Below are 19,046 nucleotides of genomic sequence, written 5' to 3'. Positions count from 1 at the left end.
TAGTTAATGTTATTTCCTGTTTTTATTGTTATTACTTATACGATATAATTATGAACGACACTAATTTTGATTGCATGTCAAGCATTTTTTTATTTAGTCATCTGTGTCACCAAAGATGAAGCCCTGCCTTCAACAAGAAGACAAAAAGGCACCTTTTTTATTTAAAAATGGTCTTTAATGTGGTATACTCTCTGTTTCATGAAAACTTTATTTATTTTGCCATGTAGAATATACCTAGCTTTGGTTTACAAACGCTAGGCCACGTGGCTGATTCTGTTCTGAAGTAGCCATTTGTGTGTCCCTTTTCCTTGGCCAGCTGTCCATCCATGGTGAATGCAGATAGCTAATCTTGCTTTTCATGTTATTGTTTTCAGGAGCAAGAGGTCTTTATCTACAGCCTGAAAGAGATGTGTCCTCTGAGTCACCCGCAAAAACTGCTCTCTTGTCCAGCCGTGGTCACGTGCCTCACGATGCTGCCAGCCAGGTCAGAGGTCAGTATCTGAGTTGGTTCACACACTCACCGGTCCTTCAGCTAGGCTTCTTTCAGATGTCCAAAGGAGAAAAAAAAAACATTGATTTGCCTGTCAGTTTAGTCTTTATAGGCACCAGCTGTTTCAGACCTTAAAGGAGATATACAGAACCTTTATTTTTAAGTAAATTTCTGAGTGGATAGTATCTCCATCCTTGACTCTTGTATGCTGCATAAATGGGAATAAAAAAATATATTTTTGAGAGTTAAAATCGACCGCAAAGTTGGCATTCGAGCCGCGCCGCTGAGCCAGCCAGCTCTGAGTGCGTGACGTCACTGCGTTAACCGGTTTTAAGGCCAAGGCCTTTTACAGCTATGGACCAAAGTCATATAAATAAACATTTCTGGTGAAAGTAAGAAATACCGTTACCGACTTGCTCAACTAAGACTGATTTGACGTCATTGATTGTGGGTTGACTCTCATTAAAACAGGATAGGTGTTATAACTTATGCAACATGCATGCATTTTCACTGATAAAATGTAAAATGCTAATTAAATAATCAGATGAACTGAGACAATCACTTCCTGAAGCAAATTAAATAATCTTATACTGGTAACATACGAGTTACATATATTGATCTAAATGCAGGAAAATAACTTTTTTTTTTTTTTTTATCCAAATGAGAGTCGGAGCTTACCCGTCTGTGTTCTCTCTTCTTGAAGGCCGATCTTATGGCTGATTGTTTCAAAACAATCTGACTTTCAGTTGTTCGTTCAGTTCTCCGTTCATTCGCTTCTTCCACGTAAGGGTGAGATATTGCTGCTGAGGCAAGCATATCCAGCAGAGAAATCAGACGGCTGCTCCACTCATTCTCCATTTTCTCCATACTGAGTACTCTGCCATTACTGCTCGGCTCAGGCAATTACTAAAACCCGGGACAGGACGGGATGTCGCCGGTTTTAGCAACAACCGCGAGAAGGTCACGCCCCGAGCGATAATGTGTCCCGTTCCATCCCAGGTTTTACCAGCAACCCTCGGCGAACTGGTGCAACTGAACTTACTTTCCTTTTCTTATAGTTTTATTTTCCTTTTCTTGTTGGCACTGCACCCTCTTTCAATACAGGCTTATAGCCAACGCTCCTCAACAGATCAGAGGTCTCGTGCAAGTCTTCAGTAAAATGTGCAGAGCAGAGGAGAGACCACTTCGTAGCCGCCCAATGTGCCCGTGAACTTCTCGCAAAATGCATCCAAATCTTCGCAGTTTAAACATTCTTGGGCCACGAATGCAACGTAAATCCGCCTTCTGTCGTGTTGCTATCTACGTGACATGGTGATAAATTAGCTCAAAATGGAGGATCGGAGTTGCAGTCAGCTCTGTGTTTTAGTATAGCGGAAATGGCGATGAGACCGATAGCCTTCCTGCTGTGACATCACGGACGTCAAGGTCATTCAGTCAGACCGCTACTTATATGAATCGTTTTAATCGTAAAAATGACGATATTAGATTTATTGTTAATGCTTAAAACTATTCCTGTGTCATTCTTGAGGTCTCAAGGCATTTATAAACAAAAAGTGAGGCCATGGTTCTGCGTATATGCTTTAAGATGATTATAAGGTTGTGAGTTCAAATCTTATCGTGGCTAGCAGATTCTCAACCCAAACTGCTCATCCGTACTTCTGGATAGGATTCGGTCTCACTTTTAAAGCATTTTGAATAACATTCTGTCCTATAAATGAATTTACACTATGTAAAGGTGATTTATGTAAATAAATCACTGTACTTTTTAAAAAGAAATTGAGTGCTGGATTCTCATTGGTGTATAATCTAATCAACATTGCCATTTGGATAGTGGTATCGTCAAGACTCAATATTTACACGTTGATTATTAGACTTGCATAAGCGAGCCAGTGTTGCATTTTCTGCTTATCGACAACCACATCCTCTGTGCAAATTAGCTGTGAGCCAACTTTACTCCATACTCCACCCAGGCTTTACGATGCACAGTACCCGACACAGAGGCTTCTCCACCTTTCTCCTCCCATCGTTTGAAGTGTCCGGAGTGCAGGTGTTAGTGCTTCAGCTTTCCGAGGCAGGTGGTCCTCTCGACAGACAACAATGACAGAGCTGCTCTTCATCCCTATCCAAACACACACTTTAGATTCCCCTTGTGCACTTTGATGTGGCCTCCACCAGTGTTTTCGAAGCACTCGGGGTCAATGGCAAGTCTTTTGTGCCTTCAGGGTGGCAATAGAGACTTGAGCTAAAGCACATGCTGGATAAAATGGGGACAGTGTCCCAGACTTGTCTACTAATAATCATTTTAGGAAACAAAATTTCTAGTCAGTTTTATTTGGCTTCTAAATAATATGTTAAATGTGACAATACTGGCATCAAGACTGTCAGAGTCACGTCTCCCGGATTAGTAAAGGAAATGTTTGGGGTTTTTTTCAGGAGGAGAAAAATTAAACTCATGTACCATGGATTCTAAATAATGACTGTAATTAGATATAACATTAGAGAAATTATGCTGGATGATTTCATTCAAAGCATACTTTATTATACCATTTCAATTAATAGGGCATAATACATTCTCAGACTGGCGGCACGGTGGTGTAGTGGTTAGCGCTGTCGCCTCACAGCAAGAAGGTCCGGGTTCGAGCCCTGTGGCCGGCGAGGGCCTTTCTGTGCGGAGTTTGCATGTTCTCCCCGTGTCCACGTGGGTTTCCTCCGGGTGCTCCGGTTTCCCCCACAGTCCAAAGGTTAACTGGTGACTCTAAATTGACCGTAGGTGTGAACGTGAGTGTGAATGGTTGTCTGTGTCTATGTGTCAGCCCTGTGATGACCTGGCGACTTGTCCAGGGTGTACCCCGCCTTTCGCCCGTAGTCAGCTGGGATAGGCTCCAGCTTGCCTGCGACCCTGTAGAACAGGATAAAGCGGCTAGAGATAATGAGATGAGACATTCTCAGACACACAACTATATTTCGACACACCAGTAAATGGTATAAAAGAGAATAAACAGTTAAACAATATGAACTGCGCTTAGAAAAATTCAAAACTAATAGTAAATGTTCCTGTTTTTAGCTGAGTTGTCCATAAGGCTGATGAGCTGTTGCCATGGCGTGTCGTCCGTCCACAATTCAGTTAAATCCTATCTCTTCCATCAGTTCTCCATGGATTTCTGTTCCGATTGTTTTGTTTGAAACAACTCATCACTCCGCACAAAACTTGGTTGTTGTTTTGTCAAATTTTTTGCGAACAAGTTCATAATTAGGCCAAATTAACAAATTTTCCGGGCCTCTCACTAGAATTTTATCTCCTCTCTCATTTCTCATCCGATTCCAGTTCTGATCGATGTTTTGGGTCGATCTTTCCATGACGAACAAAACTTGATTGGTTGTTTGTTGATTTTCCCATTGTAAACAATTTGTTTACAACTTCATTTATTTTCAGTTAAATCGTATCTCCTCCCTCAATTCTCAATGGATTTCACTTCTGATTGTTTTGTTTGAAAGAACTAGACCGTCTGCACAACACTTGGTCGTTGTATTGTCAAATTTTTGCTCACAAACTGCTAATTAGGTCAACTTCGCAAATTTTCAGACTTTTTACTAGAATTGTATCTCCTCTCGCAGTTCTCACCCGATTTCATTCCTGATCGATGTTTTGGGTAGATCTTCCCTCAGGAACAAAACTTGGTCATTTGTTTGTTGATTTTCTTGTTGTAAACAATTTGTTTACAACGTTGTTTCTTTTCAGTTAAGTCATGTCTCCATCAGTTCTCAATGGATTTCAGTTCTGATTGTTTTGTTTGAAAGAACTACGGTAGTCCTTCTGAACAAAACTCAGTCGTTGTAGTGTCAATTTTTTGTGAACAAATTAGTAATTAGGTCAACTTAATACATTTTCTTCTTACTAGAATTGTATCTCCTCTCATTTATCATGCAAATTCAGTTTGGACTGCTGGTGTTTTGGGTAGATCTTCCCTTGGGGAACAAAATTTAGTCCTTTGTTGATTTTTCTGTTGTAAACAATTTGTCATGGAGGTTGGTCCTCTCTGTCACATTTCAGTTCTGTTTAAAGCCTCGGTCACAACCGGCCGTATGTGCTCCTACGGCCGGTCTACGTGCAAGAAATGCACGGAGGGCGCGCCTGAAACCCACAGAGAGCGCACGTGTGACGTGCTGATTTTCGAGCCGTAGACTGGCCGCAGAGGTTCTTTGTCATGTCAAACAAACTCTACGGGCGCTTACGTTTTTTTCAGGTTGCAAAACAAACTTATGGCCAACGTGCGTCTTTCTCCACGAACAAAAAAAACGCAGCGATTTGGGAAACGCCAAAAATCGCACGGCCAAAAAATCGTACGTCCGTTTGTGACCTAGGCTTAATGTTTTGGTCGTCATGGTTATTTTGATGGCAGGCCAGATGAGCTACTACGTCTTTGGCGTTCTGGTTGTTTGCAGGATAAGAGGTGTCAAAGGCTTTAAGGACTTAAAGGATTTGTCCTGCATATGTAAAGAAATAATGGTAGACATAGACGGGTTGTCAAGGCTAATTATCTTGGCAGGAGGATGTGGTACTCTCTCTAAATGCTGTTGTGTATCTCATCCCGGACAGCGACTGAGCACACCGACAAACTCTTATCAGCTGCTTTGTAGAAAAGCATCATGCTGTCTTTAGAACAGTGATTCTCAAAAAAAATAAATGGAGAGTGCAGGAAGGAGCCGGAGGGCACATAAAAATTTCACAAGAAATCTGGACACTGAGATGATCATTGCAGTTGTTTAACAACTTCTCAGTTTATTTGTTTGGTGCATCGTCTTGTTGAAAGCTTTGTCTATAGTCATGTCTGAACGTCCACCAGGTTTTGGGCTGAAATTCATAACGCTATCAATCTTCAAAACAGTCCTTGAACCACTCGCCACAAAACAGCCCCAGAGCATAAATGATCCACTCCATATCTTACAGTGGGGATCAAGTGCAGTCCCCTTTTACTGCCAAACATGTTCATGGAGTGCATGACCAAAGAGTTTGATTTTGGTCTCATCTAACCACAGCACAACTCCAGTTGTAGTTCTGATGATGCTTGGTGAAGTTCAGACACTGCATTTTGTAAGATGCTTCTCTCTTGCAGGACTTCCAAACAGTTTGTGTTTATGAAAGTAGCGTTTAACAGTTGACTTAGAGACTTGGCAACCATAAGAATCAAATAAAATGCAATGTAAAGGACAATGTGCTCTTGGATTCAAAGCCTAACAAATTTCCAACTGTTTCAGATGTATGAAAACTTTTTTCTTTTAGACCTACAGTAATTGCATTTGACAAAGAGGTTTACATGTACACAACCTCGTATTCGTACCTCAGGAAACAGGACATAGTTAAGACAATTCCTGGAGACTAAAAGCAAATTAAATATAAGGTTTCAAGAATTGTAAGCAGTAAGATGGTTAAATGTTAATAACATGAACTGTTCTGCTGGTTGTGCAGTCCCTTCCACAGGTTTTCGCTGGCATGGCAGATGGCCTGATCACTGTGTACAGTCTAGTGGATGACTTGCCATTGGAAGGCGAGGCCTACGTGTGTTCTCACACTGTGAACAAGACCCTGTTGGGGATGGAGGATTTGGACCCTCGCCAAAACCCATACCCTGTAAAGAGCATTGTGCCTGTACGCTCTGGCACTGAGGTGTGGTATACTAACGGGCCTGGTGTGCTCGTGATCGACAGCCTTACACTGCAGCCCATTCGCCGCCTCGACCCTTACCTCGTGCCCTCCCGCGTGGTCTCCATGGCGTCCGCCCCGAGTTTTCAAGGTGATGAGGCTGTTTGGTGTCTGGATGACCACACTAACACTCTGCTGATGTACCACGTCGGTAGTTACCAGCTCTGCGCCAGTTACAGCTGTGGTGATCAGCACCCATTCCGGGATGTTTTCCCTATCCAGAATCCAACAGGAGTTACAGATGTCACTTTGGATACTGAGGTAGAGACAGAGGAAGAGAAACCAGTCCCACTCGAGCTTAAACCCGCTGTCACAGTAATCCACAGCAAGGATGCTGGCACACAAATCCTCAACCAGCAGGACTCTGTAGATTACTGCTCCATCAGCTCCCCAGATTTCAGCTCAGAACAGCTGGCAGGACTCGCAAACATTGAGGGTTCCAGCTCAGGGGCCCTCAGCTCCCTAGCCAGCTCCAGCAGCATGCCCTTCTCCACAGACTGTGAGGATGCAGATAGAGCTCAGGATGAGCAGATCTCAGAGGAGTCTTCACCTTTAGGAAGCACGGATCCAACACCATGGAGTCGAACTCTTCCCCACCTTCAGGCTCTTAACGTGGTTCCAGTCAACAACACAATCTGGATACCCAGGTACAGCAAGCTTTTCAAGTTTGGGGTCAGGGAAGGCAGAAAGGGAGGAAATCATTTCTCAGCTAATTGTTTTTGAAGTACTGAGTTTGGTTGCTAGCTAGTAACTTCAAATGGTATATAAAAACATAGCAGAAATCACAAAAACACAACCCAGCCACCCTTACCACTCTAGGACTCATGCAAACCACAAGTCCATCGCTCCCTTTCAACCACACATAGTTCTGCCTCCCGGTTACTTTCAGACCTGTGGGAGACACTGTAAATGATAATTACTCTCAATGTAAATGTGCCAGATTTAGCCAAAATGCCAAATATATTGTCCCTGGGCAGGTTGACGTGGAATACCCAGGTTAGATGGCAGAAAGATGCATGCTATGACCTGCGATCGGTCCGGTGGCGACTGATCGCGGGTGGATGCAGAGGTTTTGCATCAAATCCTTTGTTGTGGTCAGACATATTGCAAGACGCAGGGTTTTTAAGCTGTTATGACAGGACGCAACCAGTCGGAAGCAGACGCAGCTAGACGCAGGTTGACGCAGCGCATAGAAAACCTTTAAAAAAAAAAAATAAGCCCATAAGACTGCTCGCAGGTCGTTGTAAACTATTTGCAGGTACAGTCTGCATCTACCTGCGATGCATCACAGCCATCTCTAAAGACTTGTCTTCCCCTGCATCAGCCTGCGCCTAGCTGCCACTACCTGCTTCAACCTGTGATTGGTCGCTCAAGCGTTGCATGACCGCCTGCCTCTACATGCATCAACCTGCTGTTTGCACCGATTGGAAGCAAATCGCAGCTGAAATGCGAACAGACTGTGATCCACTTGCGTCAACCTTGCCTCTACTAAAGACCCTCTGAAATACACTGCCGTTATCTGTGTCGTCATGCGTTGACGCAAGACCAGTCTTGCGTCTACCTGCAATTTTGTTATTGCAGGTAGACGCAACTAGTTGAAAACTAGTTGCAGCCTGCCATCTGACCTGGGCATAAGGACATTTAATAGTTATTCCACGAAATCGAGTCATATATGAGCTGATGGCCAATGAGGCGCGTAGGACTGAGTTGTCTATAAGCCATGTACGACGAGATTGAGCATAATAGCTGTTTTATTCTATCCACATTCACTGGATTTTGAGAAACAGAGCATTTTTATTTTTATTTTTTGCAAATTCGATAAATAAAAACTTTATACAAAACGTTCGACAAAATCATTTCTGCGTCGGCAGACTTCTTTAAAACCCATCGATGGCTGCACGAATTGGCTTTAGTGTTGTTTTTTTTGTAGAAAGTGCCATCTTGTTGTCATGCTGAGGTATAGAATAGCTTTAGACATTTATTTAATTCTTCCTTGGACATTTCAGTTATGTAATTTTCAAACTTCTTTGAGCTTTTGAACCAGTCTAAAAAAAATTCAACAAATTTTAATGCTTAAAGATGAAGAATGTAAACAAACCGGTGAAATGACGGGAGCAATTTGTGAAAAATGCACTGATAATAATAATAATTCTTGAAAAAAAAGATATGTTCTTACCATCAAATATTTTCATTCCATATTTTGTTGCTTTTTGTATGTTTTGGGGTTTTGTTTTCGAGGAAAGTTTTGATTTCGTCCTCGGTTGGTTCAGCAAAACACTCCGCCATTTTGTTTTTCTCTACTCACGGTATATGAGCTGATAGCCTAGTAGTAAAGTAGCCAATCAGAGCATGCGATTGCTCATATCCAGTGAATGTGGATAGAATAAAATCCAGTATTTTCACATGCAAACAGAACATAAAACACAAGGTAACATTAAAAGAACATGGCTACAGATCACAAGAAGCACAAAAGTAAATGTAAAGCTTAACCCCAACCATGTATACCTTACAATTAAACATTGTTTTGTTTGGATAGTGATACTGTTTTTGAATACATAGATTCTACAAGTCTCTGGGACTGCACCTGAAAGATGAGCAGCGTTCTTCCAAAAAATATTCCCTCAAGTAGTGTTTTGGTGGTGGTGGTGGAGGAGATCGCCATCATGTTGCTCCAAAATCTCCCATAGGAGTTAAATTGGTTTGAGAGCTGATAAGTGTGAAGGCCATAGCTTATGATCTGTATCATATTCATACGCTTCAAGAAAGAAAGAAAGAAACCTTTATTTGTCACATGCACGCTTCAAGCACAGTGAGATTCATCCTCTGCATTTAACCCATCTGAAGCAGTGAACACACACACACACACACTCAGAGCAGTGGGCAGCCACACTACAGCACCCGGGGAGCAGTCAGGGGTTAGGTACCCTGCTCAAGGGCACTTCAGCCCAAGGCCATCCCACGTTAACCTAACTGCATGTCTTTGAATTGTGGGGGTAACCAGAGCACCCAGAGGAAACCCACACAGACACGGGGAGAACATGCAAACTCCACGCAGAAAGGCCCTTGCCGGCTGCTGGGCTCAAACCCAGAACCTTCTTGCTCTGAGGCAGGGGTTCTCAACCTTTTGCAACCTGGGCCCCACCAAAGCTGGTTCATTGCAGTTGGGGGCCCCTCTTCTCGCCCCGCCCCCATACCCCCCCCCCAAACACACTCACCCGCAGTGCCGCCACCCGACCTACAGCACCTTATATCGACCGATAGATAGATAGATAGATAGATAGATAGATAGATAGATAGATAGATAGATAGATAGATAGATAGATAGATAGCCCTGGGCTAGATTATTATTATTATTATTATTATTATCATCATTATTAGTAGTAGTAGTAGTAGCAGTAGCAGCAGTAGTAGCATTATCCATAGTAGACTAGCAGTAAGAAAACAACAAAAACAACAAATTATTTGGGTAGAGCTGAAATGGGGAAAGCAAAAATACAGTGTGGGGTAGTAGTCTTTAAAAAGACTGTTTGGGTTTTGCGCTGTATCGATGGATTGATGATGATAGACTAGCGAGAGTCGGCACGAGTTAACTCAGCAAGAAACCAGACTAGTGTGTGTGTGGCAAGCACTCACACGGTGGCCACAGTATGCAGACTCACTCACGTGACGTTGCGTCATGTTCGCGTCACGGGCTTAAAATAACCTACACACAAGATTTTATGATAGATTGATGATAGATTTTATAATAGTATTGATTTGTATGTAATAGTCCAATGTCCTGCATTTTGACATGGGTAAATGTGTTGCATCTGCTTAGCTACTATAGCCTGTTAGCCCCAGATTTTTTTTTTTCCCTCCATACATGAAGCCTACTCGCGACCCCCCTGGAGTACCTCCGCGCCCCACCAGGGGGGCGCGCCCCCCCGGTTGAGAACCACTGCTCTGAGGTGACAGTGCTAACCACTACACCACCGTGCTGCCCAAAGCATTCAGTGAGCTCTTATGCCCTGTAGATGGGGGTGAGATCATCCTATAAGAGACCACTCCCATCGGGATGGAAATGTTTTAGCATAGGATAAAGATGATTAGCCTGAAAATCACTGTATAGATTTGCATTGATGCATTCCTCTAACCGAGCTATGCCAACAAAACCAAACCCGAGATCATAACAAAGCCAACGGTTTATCCTTTAGTTTGTCACCCAACTGTAGTTTTTGATAACTGGTGAAATAAAAGAGTTCTTGGATGTGGACCAAGAAAAACTGACTGACTCATGTATGGGCAGTTATATCATGTGTCTCTCTTGATCTCCAACCAGACATGGGTGTTTTTTCCTTTTGTCTTGTTTTTGTGTGTTTTTTTTAATTCCTTATTCTCTGAGAAAAAAAATGGATAGGGTGTCTGACAATTGTGAAAACCTGAGTGCATGGTTGAAGAAATTTCTTGTGAATTGATTGTGAATCCCTGTACAATAGGCTTTGTTCATCTAAATAGTTATTTACCAACCAGGGATTAACAGAAAGTATTGTTTTGGCACTGGGACTTTCCTGATACTGAGGGCTTTTCACTGGTTCCTTAAAGCAACTTTAGTAGGAATGTGTTATGCCACATGAGAAGTAATATGATAGTCGTGGAAAAGAAAACAGTTTAACAAGATAACACTCCTCTGGAAATGTTCTGTATTGAAAGCTTAATTCATCACCCTATATGTGGGTTATAGCGTGATGAGGAGTGAATGTTGTGCTATGGACATAATTATCTTGTATGTTGCAGGTGCGGAGGGGACATAATGGTGATCGAGGTGCAGGAACAGTCAGGGCTGCTCAGAGGTCGTGTGATTGCTGTACTGACCGTCCCAGGAGTACAACAATACGGGTGAGTCCCAATGCTGCACGGTATACAGTCTCATAATCCACCATGACATTTCTCCCTAGACGCCTGCCTCATCTGAGCTTAATACCTGTTTGATTGCGAACCCGTCTCAAAGTATATCGAAGAATCTTAAAGCCGTCTTACATAACAGTGCTGTAAATGTACGTCGCACTATTTAATCACATTTACCACAGCTTGGAGAGCTGCCCAGTAATCCATGTAGCTTCCAAAGCAGCTGGGCCTCATGTGTGAGGATGGGAATGTTCATTTTATTCTGTAACTGTAAAGCATGTCAAACATAGTAAACATAAAATCCTGAGACACTGGAAGGTTATTAGAAGGTGTGGAAGTAAGCATGCACCAAAGGGAAAAAACTGTATTCAATTCAAAACTGTATTCAATTCTGAATTCAATGAGAGCAGTTTCAAGCAATTTGGATTGAATTTAAATTTTCACCTAATATACTTAAGTATATTAGGTGAAAATTTAAATTCAATCCAAATTGCTTGAAACTGCTCTCATTGAATTCAGAATTGAATGCTAAACAAGATACTTTTTACAGAATTAAAATGTTTATTTGTTCTTGAAATATTACAAATAAAAGATTGAAAAAAAAGGCTTAATTTTTAGAAAAATGATGTAATATTATGTATTAGGATAACATGGTCCAAAATGGGCCTCATTAATGAATGAGATGGTGTAGTGGTGCACTGTCGCCTCACAGCAAGAAGGTTCTGGGTTTGAGCCCAGTGGCCAACGGGGCCTTTCTGTGCGGAGTTTGCATGTTCTCCCCGTGTCTGCGTGGGTTTCCTCCAGGTGCTCCGGTTTCCCTCACAGTCCAAAGGCATGCAGGTTAGGCTAATTGGTGGCTCTAAATTGACCATAGGTGTGAGTGTGAATGGTTGTTTGTCTCTGTGTCAGCCCTGTGATGACCTGGCGACTTGTCCAGGGTGTACCCCGCCTCTCGCCCGTAGTCAGCTGGGATAGGCTCCAGCTTGCCTGCAACCCTGTACAGGATAAGCGGTTACGGATAATGGATGGATATTTACATGGAAATTGGCAGGCACATAGATATACACTGAATGAAAAATTTGTAAAAACCAATTATGCAAAGTAGTATTTAATTGTGTGAATTAGGTAAAACCGTTAAATCCGTACACTCCATAAAAAGGTAATAAACAATTATTTCTAATTCCCTCTTTGTGCTCTGTAGGCCTTTGTATTTCTCAAAAGTAGGGCCTACTAGTGTTTATATGAAAGAATATAAATGATAATATTCACAGCTTTCAAGGCAAACCTCGAAAAAACTGCGTGAGCCACATCCAATAAACAATTCACGTTAATTGAACTCAAATTGTCACTCACTTTTCTGACTTCCAATTTTTAAAAAAATCTCATTCCGACCACTAAGATCTCAATATTTTTCATCAAAACAACTACAGTTATATTCTCAAATAGTTACTTATTTACATGAATCAGTTTGATTTGAAAAAAAAAGTAGGTAAAGCAATGAAAACTCACTTCAAAGTCTCCCGTGAAGCATAACATCAAAACTACCAGACAGAAAATTTTGCTGAATACTTCATCAGAAACAGTGAGAGTGAGAGAACATCACTATAAAAGTTAGATTGATATTCATGAGTAATCCAGAAGAGAGAGTGCCTGAGCACTTTCCCATGACTCAAAAAGCACTGGCAGTTTCCTGATGCCACGCGAGCAGAGTGTGTACTCTGTTGCACCAACTTCAACCTGCTGTTACCCCAAAAGTACTGAATAGATCTTAATGAGAGAAATTTCTATGGAAAGCAGAAATTATAAGCTTTTTAATGATAGTATTCATGATGGAAAATATTCAAGAGTTAAGCAATGACAGGTTTGGAAACTTAGATGAACGTCTGCATGGACAAATTTCACAGCACAGCCAGCGAGTGTCTGATATGCCTAGTGTTAATGCCTTGGTCGAGACATGGTCATTTTCCTTTGGATCTGCTTTTTGTTGACGCACATCTATGACTTTGTCAGATATTTGTTTTTGTAGATTTGCAATGGAGTTATGAGTCTGATCTTATTACCACATAAAGAAAGCTTATTGCTTCCAGTTTAGCACTGAACAGACAGCATGCCTCCATTCGCAGAAAACATGTATGATTTTCATATGGCTCAATGATACCATTTATAGCAGAATGTATCCGTGTTTAAAAAAAAAAGATCACATTGACACTGTATTATAATTCTGTTCACTTCAAATGTACATTTCTGCCAGCAAACCTTGGAGTCTGATCCTTATGCAGAGTCCAAACCATGTGCCGAGGAAGAATGTGATTGTGACAACGAGTTGTTAAAAGCACTACATACCACAGTAAATACTCTCTAATGAATTACAGTTGCAAGACAGCTGCCACAAGTGTTTTTAGCACTGTGATGTACATTTGCTCATCTTGATAGATAACAGTCATACTCATCAGAAAGCACATAAGTCTGTTTGACCTCGTTATGGTTTGAGGTGAGCGTGATGATTTCGGCATGCAGGTTAAAGGGCATATTCTGGACCATTTTTTTTTTTTTATATGAAAGTATGTCCCTTTACACACTCATCCAGAAGGGTAATTTTGCACAAGGCCATCTGTCTACAGCAGAAAAAAATAAAACAAAATGCGTCTGGAAAAATCCCAAGGGAGTCTGGAGCCAGATTCGTGACGTCACCTGCGGAAGCGCCAGCAGGCTGCGAGAGCTTGCACGGTTTCAGTGCACAGCCTGTGTAGACCAAGTGCTCCCATTTCTCTCTCATTGTCCGGTCTTTTGGAAAATGATGAGTACTAATCCCATCGTGATTGGTGTTGCTACACCCTCCTACGATACATCTGTTAACCATTTTAATAATTATGCGATAATGTTGAAGAAATTTGCAGAAAACCACCAGGTCGTTTTCTCATAAACAAACCAGCGCTGACGTAGGATTCAGAGGGAGGCATCCCGCATGCAACATCACGAAAATCAACGTTTCCCTGGAAATCCAAATGCTAAGTTTTTTCAGAGGCGGACCAATTCGCCTCAAATGGCTTGATTTCAACTGAATTTTTCTGGCATTGCGCAAGGTAAAAAAATTGCAGAGAATGCAGAATGTTACAGATATTTGACCAAAGTTTAATATAAAATAGGAGAATTGCATTGATCTTGCTCATGATGACCCGTGATATGCACTTTAAACTATGGGTAATTACTAGGGGATAGATCACTATTCATTTTTTTATTAATTGACTTCCAATTGAGTAAAAACTGATTGATGATATTGCTATTTTTAGGCTATAAGTGTATCGAACCGGACTTCAATTAATAGCCGTATACTGCTTACAAATGATTTTTTTTCTACAACCCTGATTCCAAAAAAGTTGGGACAAAGTACAAATTGTAAATAAAAACGGAATGCAATAACTTACAAATCTCAAAAACTGATATTGTATTCACAATAGAACATAGACAACATATCAAATGTCGAAAGTGAGGCATTTTGAAATTTCATGCCAAATATTGGCTCATTTGAAATTTCATGACAGCAACACATCTCAAAAAAGTTGGGACAGGGGCAATAAGAGGCTGGAAAAGTTAAAGGTACAAAAAAGGAACAGCTGGAGGACCAAGTTGCAACTCATTAGGTCAATTGGCAATAGGTCATTAACATGACTGGGTATAAAAAGAGCATCTTGGAGTGGCAGCGGCTCTCAGAAGTAAAGATGGGAAGAGGATCACCAATCCCCCTAATTCTGCGTCAACAAATAGTGGAGCAATATCAGAAAGGAGTTCGACAGTGTAAAATTGCAAAGAGTTTGAACATATCATCATCTACAGTGCATAATATCATCAAAAGATTCAGAGAATCTGGAAGAATCTCTGTGCGTAAGGGTCAAGGCCGGAAAACCATACTGGGTGCCCGTGATCTTCGGGCCCATAGACGGCACTGCATCACATACATGCATGCTTCTGTATTGGAAATCACAAAATGGGCTCAGGAATATTATCTGTTAACACAATTCACCGTGCCATCCGCCGTTGCCAGCTAAAACTCTATAGTTCAAAGAAGCAGCCGTCTCTAAACATGATCCAGAAGCGCAGATGTCTTCTCTGGGCCAAGGCTCATTTAAAATGGACTGTAGCAAAGTGGAAAACTGTTCTGTGGTCAGACGAATCAAAATTTGAAGTTCTTTATGGAAATCAGGGACGCCGTGTCATTCGGACTAAAGAGGAGAAGGACGACCCAAGTTGTTATCAGCGCTCAGTTCAGAAGCCTACATCTCTGATGGTATGGGGTTGCATTAGTGCGTGTGGCATGGGCAGCTTGCACATCTGGAAAGACACCATCAATGCTGAAAGGTATATCCAGGTTCTAGAGCAACATATGCTCCCATCTAGATGACATCTCTTTCAGGGAAGACCTTGCATTTTCCAACATGACAATGCCAAACCACATACTGCATCAATTACAGCATCATGGCTGCGTAGAAGAAGGGTCCGGGTACTGAACTGGCCAGCCTGCAGTCCAGATCTTTCACCCATAGAAAACATTTGGCGCCTCATAAAACGGAAGGTATGACAAAAAAGACCTAAGACAGTTGAGCAACTAGAATCCTACATTAGACAAGAATGGGTTAACATTCCTATCCCTAAACTTGAGCAGCTTGTCTCCTCAGTCCCCAGACGTTTACAGACTGTTGTAAAGAGAAAAGGGGATGTCTCACAGTGGTAAACATGGCCTTGTCCCAACTTTTTTGAGATGTTGTGTTGTCATGAAATTTAAAATCACCTAATTTTTCTCTTTAAATGATGCATTTTCTCAGTTTAAACATTTGATATGTCATCTATGTTCTGTTCTGAATAAAATATGGAATTTTGAAACTTCCACATCATTGCATTCCATTTTTATTTTCAATTTGTACTTTGTCCCAACTTTTTGGGAATCGGGGTTGTAGTTTCAAAGCTTTTAAGCTGCACTGTTAATGATAAAAATAAATAAATATGTGAAAAATAATAGATCTGTGCATCATATTGCATTATGTAAGGACATACCAGTTCGTAAAATGCACTCTGCAGAAATCACCGATTCTGGAACTGGGTACGTAATATGAAAGCTCATGTCCATCAGCAGAAGATGCTATGTCATTAGCAGTGTCTGGGAGGTGTCGTGTGTCCCCCTCGGCTAATAATGACAACTCCAGGTTCAGTAAGGAGTTCTGAATCAGTCTTTGTCCAATCACCACTCTAAACAACTTGAGCTGGATATGAAACCCAGGGCACTCTTTTACACAGTACTCGTCATGACTTCTCTTTTTCGTTGACTCATCTATGCTACCCCTAGTAATTACAGGAAATGAAACCTACTTGTAAACTAAATTGGGCTTGTAGTTCTATTGCAAAGTAAAGAAGCTAATCTTTAAGCTAATATTTGGGGTAAGTGAATGATTAAGTACATTTAATGTTTGGCTGCTTTCTTTCAAAAAAAAAAAGCCCAAATAATTAGAGAGAGGCTGCCCATAAATACAGCACAGTTACGGAGTAGGATTGCATAAAATACCCCCCAAAATGTTCAAAGAGTGTAAAGAGTCAAATGGGAGGCAATTAAGCGGCTCTGGCAATGCTGTGGGCATCCCTCATCATGGTTTAATATGTGAAACCTCGTTATGCACCACTAAGTTCATAGTCGTGATGAGCAAAAATAAAAAATAAATTAAAAAAAGAGCACGAGAGAAATGGAAAGAATGTGAATATAAATTTGGCAATTCAGCTTCAATAAAGCATATGGATATTTATCGTGCTCTTATGGCTCACAGGACTGTTGTAATTACACCGCATCTCTAAAAGCTCCAGCAGGTCAGAGAGAGAGTGAGCGAGAGAAAGAGAGAGACAGAACAAGAGAGAGAGGGAACAAAACGGACAGAACGAGAGAGAGAGAGAGAGAGATGGACATTTCTTATAGGACCAGGGGTTTAAAGGCCACACACATAGTCACATACACAGCTGGATCACAGCAGACATGTGTCCCCAGGTCACACAGGAGATTTGACCAGTAAAGAAGTGAGACTGAAGGACACCATATGCTCAATAAGAATTATACAAATTTTAGAGACTCCAGTCTCAACATATACACGTGTAGAATTGAGTAATGACATTTTCACTGGTCCCTTAAGTCATAAATGCTCTCTCACTGTAGATGACATCATTAAATCTGTCTTTCAAGTTTTAAACACAAGTGTTTCATCCAGTAAATCTATTTACTGTGGACAAATGACAAGGTAGGATTTTTACAGCTCTTCCAGTCAGTCGTTTAGACACTCTCTCTCCACACTGCAGCTGGACTGGATCCAGATGGAACTCATAGTTGAACTGATGAGAGCTTGTACTTGTCTAGACGACAGGACTCTCACCTCTGTCCTGTCGAATCAGAGTCTAGCCAGCTGTCCAGCGGCGCTTGAACAATTCTTTGTTTTTAATCATGTCTTTGAGCTGAACCACTCCCAATGTTCAAGTTCTGAAAACATTATACGGAGTCTGACTCACTGAGCGCGACGTCTTTCTTCACAATGACCACGAATGTTCCCAGTCAGGTGAACTGTCTGTTGTCTTTACCGTTCCTTTTCCAAAGAAAAAAAAAACCTTTTTCCATGGGATTCTGTGTTTAAATCCTGGCTCTAAAAGAGTTACCCTGTGTTCTCTTATGCTAGTCAGCATAAAATTCACCTGACTAGTTTGTTGTTTGAGTGGCTCCTAAACAAGCAGCCTAAACAACTTGGTAAGTTTTCCTGCAGTCTCAGTAAGAACTCTGTGGTTTTGCACTCAAACCATTGCATCTTTGACACTGCGTTTGTGGTTCTTTTCCTTTTCCAGTTGGTTTACCTTGGATGGATGTTAGTTGTTTACTATGATTAGCTAAATGTATTAAAGAACCAGGGCTTGAGTTTTTTCCCTTAGTAAGGACATCTGCCCTCCGTTGCTTTCCTTACAGAAAGCCAATACATTCAGGAAAAGGGTGTGAAGCTGTACCTTTCCTTGTTGGTGGGGTAGTACCATCTAGGTACAACATTTGTACTTTGGGTCAATCTTTTAATTTGGAAGCTCCATGTAGTGCACTTTTAAAACTTTACCAATTGCAATCTATTTATGTACACTATATGACCATGGGCACAACTGGAGGACATCAATGAGGACTACGACTCACTTACCCAGAAGATCAATGCATGCATTCGAAAGGCACAAGTTCCCACCCCGAAGGAAGATAATGGAAGGATCTTGGAGAAGACTAAGAAACTGCTGGAGAAAAGGAAGAATATGAAAAGGAATATTGAAGATCATCTAGAATATTCCATTCTCTGCAAAAGTATTCGACACAATCTCAAGGAAGACCTCCAAAACTTCAAGATGAAGAAGCTGATCTGGGCGGCAGAGGAACGGAAAAGTTTGAAAAAATGCAAGCAAGAAATGTCACAATACAGAACGGAAGTAATGGCTCTCAAAACCAAGGAGGGGAACACCACCACCGACCATGTTTTACACAAACCTTTTTAAGTCATCGATCACAATCGATCCTCCTCTGTCACAAACATCACAAGCGGTGCCAGAAATTCTGACATGTGAAGTCGAAAACGCCCTCAAAATGATGAAAGGCGACAAATCTCCAGGAAAGGATGGCATAAACACGGAATCACTTCGAAGCAGCGGAGAGGCTCTTTGGAAAGTACTCGCGATACGGTTCAATCAATATATGAGGGAAGGGAAGATACCATCACTTTGGAAACAATCAAATACCGTCCTGTTGCACAAGGGCGATTGAGAAGACCTGCGAAATTATCAGCCAATATGCCTGCTATCTCATCTCTACAAACTCTTCACTAAAATCATAGTCAACAGACTATCACAACAACTTGATGATCAACAGCCGAGAGAGCAGGCTGGCTTTCATAGGAAATACAGCACGAATGACCATATATTTACCCT

General features: G+C 41.5%; 1 protein-coding gene across 1 annotated transcript in view; it reads left to right on the top strand.

Moving 5' to 3' along the window:
* lrrk1 (leucine-rich repeat kinase 1) overlaps positions 1-19,046 on the top strand; it is a 266,364-nt gene that overhangs the window by 229,244 nt on the left and 18,074 nt on the right. Inside the window, exons 31-33 of the mRNA XM_060941094.1 lie at positions 375-491; positions 5,958-6,838; positions 10,965-11,066. Coding sequence (XP_060797077.1) covers positions 375-491; positions 5,958-6,838; positions 10,965-11,066 — 1,100 coding nt within the window. The remainder of the gene's footprint in view (positions 1-374; positions 492-5,957; positions 6,839-10,964; positions 11,067-19,046) is intronic.

The sequence above is a fragment of the Neoarius graeffei genome, chromosome 15, assembly GCF_027579695.1.
Source record: "Neoarius graeffei isolate fNeoGra1 chromosome 15, fNeoGra1.pri, whole genome shotgun sequence".
In the NCBI taxonomy this organism is placed as follows: domain Eukaryota; kingdom Metazoa; phylum Chordata; class Actinopteri; order Siluriformes; family Ariidae; genus Neoarius; species Neoarius graeffei.
This window is presented reverse-complemented; position numbering and strand designations above follow the sequence as displayed.